Source organism: Procambarus clarkii, chromosome 29, assembly GCF_040958095.1.
Source record: "Procambarus clarkii isolate CNS0578487 chromosome 29, FALCON_Pclarkii_2.0, whole genome shotgun sequence".
Classification (NCBI taxonomy): domain Eukaryota; kingdom Metazoa; phylum Arthropoda; class Malacostraca; order Decapoda; family Cambaridae; genus Procambarus; species Procambarus clarkii.
This window is the reverse complement of record NC_091178.1, coordinates 5,169,196-5,182,166: the sequence shown is the minus strand read 5'-3', so window position 1 is coordinate 5,182,166 and position 12,971 is coordinate 5,169,196. Positions and strand designations below refer to the sequence as shown.

Below are 12,971 nucleotides of genomic sequence, written 5' to 3'. Positions count from 1 at the left end.
TCGAGTAATAAGTATATTGAATTTAAATTATATCCACATCTGAAGTAAAGTAATGGTCCAATTTTAGGTATCATTTTCAGAAACACAAGGGGTCAGTCCCATGCTTCAATAAGAGAAACTAATAAACCAGATGCAAGTATAAATTGGAAAATCAAAAGTATGCAAAGTATGCAAAATATCAATTTTCTCTTATTATAAAAATCAAAATGTATTATAAAATGAGCTAAGAGTGTAATGACTCAAAATACTTACTGTACATTAAATATTAAACATGTCCTGTAGGATTTCAAATTATTTTTCAATACATTTCATTAAATACTTGTGTACATCATGACTGGAACAGTAGCAACAAACTGCTAAACTATAAAATGTGGTGTTCAGCTTGCAGACACACACTTGCTGCATAATGTACACTTAATCTAACACCACTTGTAAATCCACCACAAAATACCACTGGTAAATTAAAAAAAAAATCAGGACTCTATACATGTGAAACTTGGGTTATTAATATTCTATATATATACCATCTTTTCACAATAACAAGCTAGTGCTGATTGGATGGAGAGCCATATATCTATTACATTTTTGTGAGGCTAAAACATAACCATCACTTTTGTGCATGTATTAAACCAGTATCGGGTAGCTTTTCAAATACTATACAGTATAACAATAATCAACATAGATCCTTGACATGCTTTTGGAATCTTACAGAATGTGATCATAAACTATTAGTGGAGAAAATTGTATAATTTTTTGGGTCAAGATACACTTGGACAAAATCAGTCCCCTCCCCTCAAAAGCTATACAACACAATTAAACACTAAATTAAGAGGACACACATTTCAAGATTTAAGTAAACACACTGAAGTGTCTTCAAATTATAATTTATTAATTGGCAAAGAAAAAATAAGTAAATAGCAAAACCAATTTGGTAACCCTCAATGGTAATGTACATGATCAGTGTATTTGATGTAAAGCTCACCTTTACCTATGATAAAGGATTAAGTCTGATGAAGATAAAGTTATTACAGCATCCTCTTGAGCTATAATCATGTGCACTATACTCTCTCCTGAAGCATTTGTATATAAACAACAATGTTAGGTCCACTGATGAAAATGTTAAACTTTCTTACATATCTGAACGACATCTTCATCATTCAAAACATGTTCTTTTCCCACCTTCTGTGGTTGATGTTTCACTGAACTTCCCCACACTAAAGCACTGGAAAAAATATTAATAAGATTAGAAGACAAAATGACACTTGTGTTCGGTAGTTTTATATCCCATTTTCATCTCCACCCACACCCACCACCACTACCACCCACACCCACCACCAGCACCACCCACACCCACAGCGGTGCAAGGACTGTACCCTGGAGGCACACAGCTTTTCTCTGCACTTGGGCTTGATCTTATTTTATTGTCAAACAGAATGCAGAAAGTGACAGTCAAAGTTGAAAATCCAACGTCCCACTTTACCCGTTATTCCTATTGATCTCATGGATGAAAATCTCCAGCCTTAAGAAGGCATATGGAGTCACGTAATCTTTTCTTCACATCCATAACAACATTTCTCCCTTTTAATGTTTTACTCCTTTGAGCTATTTTTATGTCCCTTGACTGTTCCATGATTGTGCAATACAAACCTCATCTGACAATCCATTACATTTCCTTTGTTTATTCTGTTGGGAAAGAGAAAATTTACCATTCAGATCTATTTACTTTCAAAGCGCATCTCCTCGTTCTTCTTATTTAACTTTCATAAGCTGTGTACAATGTAAAACTTAACCACTTTCAGTAATTGTCACATTCAGCCATCAAGTCACCAACAGACTAGTTAACAGGGACATGTTTCTATTTATCCTCAGCTTGGCTCTTGCCCATGCCTACTTCATACTAATCTCTAATAGATCTGTTCTTATGTATCAGAATGCTAAAAAGTCATGGAAATCTTACACACCACTGTCTTACTCCAACACCTAAGAAGAATGATAGAAAAGTTCCAAAACAATATATTCACACTGTACATGCAGCAGAGGACAAGTATGTATCTAAATGTGTGTTCTGCATTTCAACTCCTCAGACGAAATGGCATAACTTTTTTTTTTCTCTTTTTTTTTTTTTTTACCACAACCCTAACACAAGAATTGTGTAGCCAACTGCTGTGAATGGCTGAACACTCAGATGGAAACTGTTCATATAAGAGGGACTTCCTGTACTGTATAGGTGGAGGATGGGTACAATTATTCTATTGGTGCATAGTGTAATCATGATGTTTTGATGCCATATGAATTTGTTTGATCATGTATGTACTTACATCGGAATAGCTTTCACATAGAACTTTTTAAAGAACTAAGACAATTACATGCCTTACCCTGGTTGACTGACCCTGTGAATAAAATTTGAATTATGATACAGTACAACACCCCCTCCTTTCAGAGACAGAGTCCTGAGATGTGCATTTGTGAAAACCGGTAATCATATGTAATGTTTCATAATACTATTCTCTCATTCACTCTCACACACTTTTAAAATTATTTTCCAACACATACAATCTGCCCTCCAGCACCTCCAAAAAGATATGTATAGTGGTAACTCAGTTTATGAATTTAATCCGTTCCCAGACGGTTCGTAAACCGAAGGAAATTTTCCCATAAGATATAATGTAAATTGAATTAATTAGTTCCACACCTAATTCACCCAACTCTTTAGTACTAAAATATGTACAAGTTATTGCTTACCTTTATTAATGACTTGTTGGTGAATGGAAGACAGTGAGGAGGGGAAGAGGAGGTGGTGTTAGTGTTTGGAAAGGGAGTCCCCTTCCAATATAACATCAGGCCGTGATGACTTCTCTGGGGTACACTCTCTCCTACATTTTGCAGGAGTACCACTAGGACCTGGTTGTGGCTCACTGCTTGCTTGTCTTACTAAGAATCTATCTAAAGACACTTGTTCTTCCCTACCTTTTAACACTTGTCTATAGTGACATCACATTGTCATTTAAAAGGTCAATGCAATGGCCTGCTACAGCTTTATCTGAGCAAGTTTTTTCAACAAAACTTTGCAGTTTTTCCCATTCTTCACACATTTTCTTAATGAGGAAGGGACATCCTCTACTGCCTCTACTCTCAACTATTTTCTTAGGGTAAACCTTATCACTGACTCTCTTGGGACCCATAGCAAGATATATAATAATTACTTTTATGTTCAAATACCCAAAAATCCAAAAAACACTTAAATTCTTTACAAAGAATTTAGGTGTGATTGTCAGTAGGCAGAAGGCACTGGTAAACTGAGGCGTGGTCATCATGCTACCATGTGATGCACATCATGCTAGGTCGGCCATACCAGTATCAACAAACTACATTACCTGAGGCAAAGTTCGTAACCCGATTAAGATTTTACGAAGAAATTGGACTTGTAACCCGAAAAGTTCGTAAAGAGGGGCATTCGTAAGCTGAGGTGTCACTGCATGTGCAGTCTTTCAATTGTATAATGCAGGTACTAATGGGATTACAATTTGTGCCACTTACTATTTGAACTCCCTTATAATGGTGCGATGAATTTTATTACAGAAATCTTCAACTGTCTTCTTATCTGCTCGCAGCACAACTGGTGAACTGTAGTCTGGTAGCTGACCCTTGGGCTTTGTGTATCTGTGAACACAAAATTATTTAACTTAATTTTATATACAAGAGTTCTTACGTTCTTGTAAAGCCACTACCACACACACACTGTTTTTGGCAGGTCATTAATTCTAATTTTCCCGGGAATATGACCCCCCCAAATCGTTTAACCACCAGGTACCAATTCACTGCTGGGTGAGCAGATGCTACGGTTAAGGACTGGCCCCCAGTCAATCCTCCCCGGCCAGGATACGAGTCCAAACCACAGTGCTCACAAAGCGCCAGGCGAGTGCTTTACCACTGCACCACAGACTGCCGTTGCAAATTATCCAGTATTTGCATAACTAGGTAATTTGTGGCATACCAAACATTATATACATACCAATAAGATGGTCACTGGTTACACTCCAGTAACCACACTGGAGGTTACAACAATGAATTACTTACTCAACCTAATTACTAATACAGTAGGCTCAAATTTATATTCTATACAGGGATATGTTCATAGAGGCTTCAAGTAGAAACGAACTGCCTAAAATAATGTTAAGAACCTTATATGGCAAAGATCTGATAACATTACAACAATGAATTAATTAGTTAATATATATAGATAGACCCAGTATACTGTATGTAACTGTACTACAAAATGCAGTAAAATAATTACTAGAACAATAAAAAACACATTATACACTAGAGTAAGCACAATTACCTGGGTGTAATTACAGGACTGAGAGCCAGGCTCATGGCGTTCTGCCTTCCCTATAATACTTGTTGTATGTTGTTTTGCCGACAGCCAATGATTTTGGCATCCACCACCCGTCCCATGCAATTAATTTCACCAGTCTTTGATTTTGTTTGCAATGGTGAACTGTAAGTTTGATTTTAATACTTTTTTCCACAATACAATAAAGTGACCTTGTTATCAATGTTGGAACATAAAAAATCCACCTAATCAATTTCATGTTGTGATTATATCACTTTTTTTTGTGTATTAGTGTTGACATTGATTCCGTCAGTCTCTCCTTATAACTTGTATTTTAGGTCTGGGAATCATTTAGTAATTTTTTTTTTGTTTACACCTATCCTAATTTATTTATAAATTGTTTGAGATCGGGTCACCATAAAACTACTGCATATTTAAATTTAGATCTCTGATATGCTGTAACCAATTTTTTTAAAACACTCCCATCTATAAATTTTATTGCAATTCTTTAATGGGACAGAACAGCAAAGGCTTTGCTTACCAAGACTTTGACATGGCCTAATTGAGTAGGCCTAGACCTCTTTCCTTGCCTGAGCTCTAACTCAAGACAGATTTTAATATGTATATATAATGAGAGAGATAGTAAGATATAAACAACAAATAATCATAAGCAATAATATAATGTGTAGAATCTGAAAACTATTGTATATATATATTTATAAATCGGAAAAACTTAGTAGTCTCCCTCGAATGAACCTCAACCCCACTCAAAAGACATCTAAACAGCCAGTTGTAATTGGAATTACAACTTGCAATTTGGTCTCCAATAAATTGATCAACTGGCTTAAGCACCATTAGATGGAAGTACTGTATATTTAATGTTTTCAACATTTTGTATATATTAATGTTAATGAGGGCTGACAGCTGAGTGAACAGCGCTTCGGTATCGTAGTCCTGAGGTTCTGGGTTCAATCCCCAGTGGAGGCGGAAACAAATGGGCAGGGTTTCTTTCATCCTGATGCCACTGTTCACCTAGCAGTAAATAGGGTACCTGGGAGTTAGACAGCTGCTACTGGCTGCTTCCTGGGGGGATGTAACAAAAGGAGGCCTGGTCGAGGACCGGGCCGCTAAGCCCCGAAATCATCTCACGATAACCTCGGTGAACACATGAAAGAAATCCAAGAAATTTTTGTTGTAAAAAACTAGCCAAATAATGCCACAAGTTTTTAAGTACTGCAACTTTCAATAATCCTTCGAACCAAATATTCAACCATCAATGTGCAACAAATACCTGTAACTCTCCCATGTGAAATGATTTTGTCTTCAATTATCCATTTTTATATTAACAAATCTACTTTCCTGTTATTTGGCCTCTAAATGTGTTCAAATTTTAGGTATTAAGTTTTGAATTCTTTGCCTAATACAATATTAGTGAAGAATTAAAAGTCCCCATATATCCCAAAATTTGTTAAATGGATGGGGATGGTTCCAGAGACTAGTGTATTGTAACATGAAAAATTATTTGCCTTACATTCTGCAGAGATTTAGGTACAGCCACATCTTCTCGAGCAAGTCATCAAAGTTCCATTTGTGGTGAGCAGATATTGGCACACAGTGAGGGATCCGATAGATAATGTCCAACTCTTCAATACTGATTTGATCTGAAATATAAAGAATATGCAAATTTATTTTAGTTATTAAATTGTATGCACAATTTACTCATTCTAAACTATAAAAAAATGTTCACACTAGCCTAATAATTTGGCTCTAATTCACATAAATACTGTTCTATTTTCTTTAATTATCTTCATGAAAATGAAATCAATCAACTGTATATGTAAAACTTTCTTCCCAATATAATGGGCAGATGATAAAAATCAACTTGTTTTGATGAATATTTTATTGAAATGCTAACTTACCAATTTTATTGAGAAGGTAGATGCATGGAATATAGACACGGTTGCCCTCTATCACGTCAATTAGGTCATCAGCTGTTGCATCATACTTTAGCACAATGTCAGCATTGTGAATGCGATACTCTGACAAAATTGTCTGTGAGAGTGAAATACTTGTTAATTGCTACTTACGGTACTATAGCGATTACAATAAATTATCAAATGTTATTGCTGAAGATTATAGAATTTAGGAAAAAATAAAAAAATTATTGGATAAAGGATATTAATATATATGAACATATATACTGCAGTTTGATTATACAAGGACAATTGAAAAAGGTATACGTTAGTTGGTTTATCACAATAACGGTAAACTTGTCAACTCACTTGTGAACAAGTGAGTTGACAAGATGTGTTTGATTACTTGAGGGCATTTAAGAAAGGTAAATCCATGTGGAAAATGAAAATAAAGACAAATCCTGGGATATTAAAAAAAAAAAATCATCACCACTATTTAAATAAACTCCTTGAAACTAGTTTGTGTGTAAAGTTTGGTCCAGTGGCTTACTTCCGCATCTCAGAACCGAGGGTTACGGGATAAATTTTCAGGCAGGACAGAAATGGTTGGGTGTGCGTGTTCTTTTACCTGATGCCCCTCATTCACTTAGCAGTAAATAAGTACCTGGGAGTTAGGCAACTGCTGTCGGTTGCATCTTAGGAAAGGTCAGTACAGTAGTTGGCTTAGGGATACATCAATAAGGTTAAGTACAGGCTTCTTGTTCCGAGAAAGGGGATTATAATTTCTATAGAATGCTTATTTTTATGATCATAAAATAGGCTCTCGCATTCTTTCATTCATTCCAGGAAACCCTTGTTCTGCATGAAATCACACTACATAAGGAGGGGTTATCTTAGGGGTGCAGTAATAGTTGCAGAATATAGGTAGAAACCATGATGTAAGAAAATAATTGAGCTACTGTAGGTGATTTTAATGTGGTTGCAGCAGTGGTAGCATCACACAAAATTTGTGCTATGCAAGTTGGTGTTAATCAAGGATATAACATACATATCCAATTAATGTTTTACATGTAAAAATACCAAGAGGATTTCTCAAGATAATGAATGGAAATGCAAGAAAAATTATACTGGAAATACCTTATAGTAACTAACAACAGTAACAAGAACAATTGATATGTAAATGAGAAATAATTTTAACACAATAAAATTAAAACTACTATTAATCTTTGGGGTTTCTCCATTCAGTGCACCTGGGTGCACTGAATGGAGAAACTGAATGCACTGCAAAATTCAGTGCACTGAATTTTGTACTCGCGGCCGAGTGGATAGTGCTCAGGGATCGTAGTCCTAAGGGCCCTGCCGAGGCAGAAACAAATGGGCAGTTTCTTTCACCCTGATGCCTCTGTTCACCTAGCAGTAAATAAATAGGTACATGGGAGACAGCGGCTTCAGGCTGCTTCCTGGGGATGTGTGTGTGTGTTAGAAAATATATGTAGTAGATACAAGAGGAAAATAGATTGGTTAGAAAGGCAGGGTCCAAGAGCTAATAGCTCGATTCTGCAGACACAAATAGTAAACAGTTTCCTGCTCATCTTATGAGCACTCAGTGTGGCAACATACCTTGACAAGTTCATTGTCCAGCTCGGTCTGCTGTACAACACACTGGAGGTTCACCCCACCCTTCTCTTTTCTCCGGAACGTAATTTGAGGTGGCTCCTGTCCAAGGAACCACGTTGATATCAGTTATTATAACAAACAATAACAATATAAACAGCATTTGATACTGGTTACGAAACTAGCAATAACGACTATAAACTTGTCTATTGTCTATACTGTAATAAAGACACTAAGATATTATTATTTTATGTGAGACACCTTCATAATCTAAAATGACTTGTGCTTATGAACCCTCAGAATTTTTTTTAATAAATTTGAGGCATTAGTATAGAAGAATGAAATTCATTTGAAGCAATCTTTTAAATCTCTCACCTTATTCAGTCTGATGCCAAACCCTTCCAATTCTTTTTCAATCAGCTTCTTTTGACCCAGGGGTTTTAACACATCCAAAACAATGAAGATCAAGGAACAGGTGCGAGCCACTGCAATTACCTGCTTACCTCGCCCCTTGCCATCTTTAGCCCCCTCAATAATACCAGGAAGATCAAGCAACTGTAAACATAAACAATTAATAATAATTAGATATTTCACTGATACTGGTACTGTATATGTAAACCTCAAAGAGTTGAAAATTAATAGATACTTTTTATTTTGCTTATAATATGTAAATATAGTGTATATGAATGTTTTAATGTTTTTGTTTACTTATTCCCTCCCTCTCTCTCTCTCTTTGGTCTCTTTTCAGAATACTATTTTTGAAAATGGATTTTTGTAATAAATGAAAGTTTATGAGTATGTAAATATAGCAGTTACAAGCACATGAAGAGCTAATTAATCATTGTGTACATTGTCAGCAAAATTTAAATACACAATAGTCTTGCAAATTAACTAGAAGTGTACATACAATCATGATAATTATATTAAGGAATTATTTGGGTTTGCCAAAGAACTTTGACTAAGAAAAATTAATTAATTACCTGAATTTTAGCTCCTTTGTATTTAATGCAGCCTGGGACAGTGGTTAGAGTGGTGAACTCGTATGCTGCCACCTCGGAATAAACACCTGCCAGGTTGCTCAGTAATGTTGATTTGCCCACCGATGGAAAACCTTAAGAATTTTTTTTGTTAAATATGTGCAGTGCTTTATTACTTTTGTAACTGGCAAGCTATTGCCATATTATATATAACAAATGCAGAATCTTATTATTTTATTTTCAGAAAATGTAATTCATTAAACTAGACTGATTATTTTATATAATACTATCTTTACCCAGCCACGCATTGCTGTACATGTATTGGTGAGCCACAGCAACCTTCCCATCTCCCAGTCCTCCCCACCATTCCCCCGTCCCCTGTCCCTTTGTCCTCCCAACCATTCCTCACTCCCCCGTCCCCTCGTCCTCCCCACCATTTCCCCCTTCTCCGTCTCTTTGTTCTCCCTACCATCCCCCACTCCTGCGTCCTCTCATCCGCCTAACCATTTCCCACTCTTCTGTTCCCTCATCCTCCCCACCATCTCCCATTCCCCTGTTCCCTCATCCTCCCTATCATTCCCCCCCTGCCCCCGTCCCTTCGTCCTCCTCACTATCCCCCACTCCACCGTCCCCTCCTCATCCTAACCATTCCCCACTCCACCGTCCCCCTCGTCCTCCCCACCATCTCCCACTCCCCCGTCCCCCCTACCTTTCCCCCCTCACCCGTCCCCTCATCCTACCCCACCATCCCCCACTCCCCTGTCACCTTTTCCTCCCCACCATTCTCCATTCCGACGTCCCCTCATCTCCACCTCACCCGTCCCCGCGGCCTCCCCACCATTACGCCCTCCCTTGTTCCCTCGTCGTCCTCAACATCCCCCACTCCCGTCCCTTCATCCTCCCCACCATTCCCCACTCCCTCGTCCGATGCATTCCCAAATGATCTGATGTTTCCATTAGAAAATTGGGAACATCAAATGATCTGATGTTTCCATTAGAAAATTGGGAACATCAAATGATCTGATGTTCCCATCACTGAAATATAAGAAAAACAATGAAAAAAATGAAAAGAAAAACAATGAAAAAATACAAGAACTATACTGTACTCACAAAATGAACAGTATGGTAAACAACACAGCTCAATTCCAATGCAATGTCTCACAAAATAATTAAATAAAAATGAAAATAAATAAAAATCTGTGAAAATTCAATTTATCAATGCAATCGGAAACATTGAAATGGAATCGTAACATATTTAGTATAACGTGTGTTGCTATTACATGCAACAGATGGCTCTGTTTAAAAAAAAAAAAAAAAAAAGCATGTTTTTACTTGTCACAGGTGTGGCATCTATATAGTAGGTATATACAAACATGTGCGTATTCGAATGGAACGTTATGTCAAGATTTCAAAGTAATGGGTGAGCTTTCAGAGATTACAGCATGTGTTGCTCTTACGTACAACAGGTGGCACTTTAAAAAAGTTTTTACCTGTCACAGGTGAGGCATGTATATAGTACGTATATAAAAACACGCGCTTATTCGAATGCAACGTTGTGTCAAAATTTCAAAGCAATCGGTAAAGATTCAACGAAAGCATGTTTTTTTTCCCCATCACAGACGTGACATCTATATAGTATGTATATAAAAACCCGCTTGGATGCGAGTGGAGTGTTGTGTGAAAATTTCAAAGCAACTGGTGAAGAACTTTTGGAGATTAGCGATTTTGAGCAAACTAACATTTTCATTCATATAGATATGGTTAATTTGAGAATGAATGTAATAATGGCAACAATCTAAGTATTATAACAACACACAAACAAGTTAAGGCATACATACCCACAAAGCCAATACGGGCATCACCAGTTTTGGCCACATCAAAGCCTTCACCAGCAGCACTACCACCCCCTTTTGGCGTGATTAATTCTCGTTTCAGCTTAGCCAATTTAGCCTTTAGTAAGCCTAAATGTCCCATAGTGGCTTTATTTTTTTGAGTTCGGGCCATCTGAAATGGAATTATTTGTAAACGAGTTGAATACCATTAGTGTACTGCATATAGAGTAGTGAGCCCTCCATTGAAGAGCATAGCTAATGGAAACTAACAGTAAAAACAAGGTCACTGGTATAATTTCAATACTTCTATTTATTTTTATAAATGACACTCTATAGCTACATATTCCAAAACTCAAAAAACTTCCTGCATGTCATATCATCCTAATTTTAGGATGTATTGCCAATATTAGTCTCACCAGTCTAATGGCAAGCTGCAAATTTTGTTTATGCTGTAACACCTCTTCACTCCAATCACAAATGTATTTTTATAAATCAAACAAACATACATGTACAGTACCTTCTAAATCTATATTTAGATTATACAGTACTGTACTGGTAAATAATTATAATGATTATGTTATGTTGTTATGAGTTTCTTTTTTGGTAAATAATGTACTGTACTGTACTGTAATTCTCTGTAAAGTAAATAAATTATAAATGTATAAACACTTACAAATACATTTTTTTAATTGAATTGAATTGAATTAAAAGACAGTTGGCCAATTGTGGTGCCAGAATCTGGAAACAGTTATTATCCATAATACACCTTTTGAGGTATTTACTAATTGTAATCCTAAAATGTAAGGACTGTACATTGACCAGAAAACAGAGAACAAATAACACAAAACTGTCAGGCTTTTTATTGCACATAGGGCATGAACACCAATGTGCAAAAACTGAGGATGTTGCTGTTGTCCTTCGTTTCAATCTATACTCTCATTCATATGGTGTCAATTAGGCTACAGTATATGTCATGGCCTAGAGCCCAACACCACTGTATATACAGTACAGTATGTGTATATGCTTTTCACTATACAGTATGGTTGTAATGAAGTATACAAGGTAAACTAATCATGAACTGAAACATCACTTGGTATACTGTATAATTATGTGATATATCAAGTTATTCAACACACACACATTCTTTGTCAATAAAGAAAAATAAGTGATTCACAATCAATAAAACATCCGAGGATAACAGAATCTTATGCACAGAAACATATAAATAATATTCATTATTGAATTATTAATTTGTATGCAAAACGTAAGAAAATATGAAAATAAGTGAATATTTATCATTCTACCGGGTGGCAGCACTCTGAAAGGTTGCACACTGGGTTGTGTAGGCTGGCATCTGTCAACACACGATGCTCGACTTTGCCGACACCGAGGTATGGCAGGAAGGAATGACCATTTTTTTTTTTTTTAAAAGCCACTGTCCAAGGGTTAACATGTATAGACCACCACTAAATTAGCACAGGTTCCCCCTGTGGGCCCTGTACCCAACATGCCCACAATCTTTAGCTAGTGCGCAAACATTCAGAAAAAGACATCCCAGTCAGCTGATGTGACATCACACTACCCAAACACCTTTATCCCGACCTTTAGATTATATAATTATCTGATATAAACAAAAACAAGTTACAGATATCTATTATAAAGTTTCTCTTTTAGGCCTAGTTCAAAAAATATATATACTGTACATATAAGATTAACAAAAAGTGGCAGTAATCTATTATGCTTTCTTGTGTGTTTAAAATAAATTAGAGTCCCCTTATGTGTAAGTTTCCCCCAATTATCTTTCAACCCCAGCCATTAAATACTCTATCGGTCTATCTATAGCATAGACACCTGACACTACACATGTGAAATCTACCAAGGCATGTGGATGGAAAGACTCCCAGTTCTCCCCAATAGATGAAAACGAATGTCATTACCTCGGCCTCGATGTCGGCTATTTTCTGTAATATACTCATGATGGCTCAGTTTTAGTCAAGTAATATAGGAGAAATAAGCGCCGGCCCGCCACCTCATGCCGCCGCAGCCTCACTTGTCAACACAACACGCTGCCACCTGGCGGCCGCCGCCACAGCCACGTGACGGGCGCCATCCGTAACTCTCTGCAATTACGTTATTTATTTATTTATTTATATACAAGAAGGTACAATGGGATTGTGAGGATACATAGCATAGTAATTACATTCTTGTAAAGCCACTAGTACGCGCAGCGTTTCGGGCATTATATACTGCATATAACAATTTAACGTTGCATATTGGAATGGAACCATTAAGATTTTAATTA

General features: G+C 36.6%; 1 protein-coding gene across 1 annotated transcript; it reads right to left on the bottom strand.

The window, feature by feature from the left end:
- Positions 1-868: 868 nt before the first annotated feature.
- Positions 869-12,766, bottom strand: 128up (GTP-binding protein 128up). Its single transcript, XM_045753201.2, has 9 exons — positions 12,607-12,766; positions 10,676-10,841; positions 8,841-8,971; positions 8,236-8,415; positions 7,867-7,962; positions 6,253-6,385; positions 5,865-5,994; positions 3,538-3,660; positions 869-1,222 (listed from the first exon to the last, which is right to left on the bottom strand). Exons 1-9 carry the CDS (start codon positions 12,643-12,645, stop codon positions 1,120-1,122), a joined length of 1,101 nt encoding a protein of 366 aa, XP_045609157.1. The 5' UTR covers positions 12,646-12,766; the 3' UTR covers positions 869-1,119.
- Between the last annotated feature and the right edge of the window lie 205 nt (positions 12,767-12,971).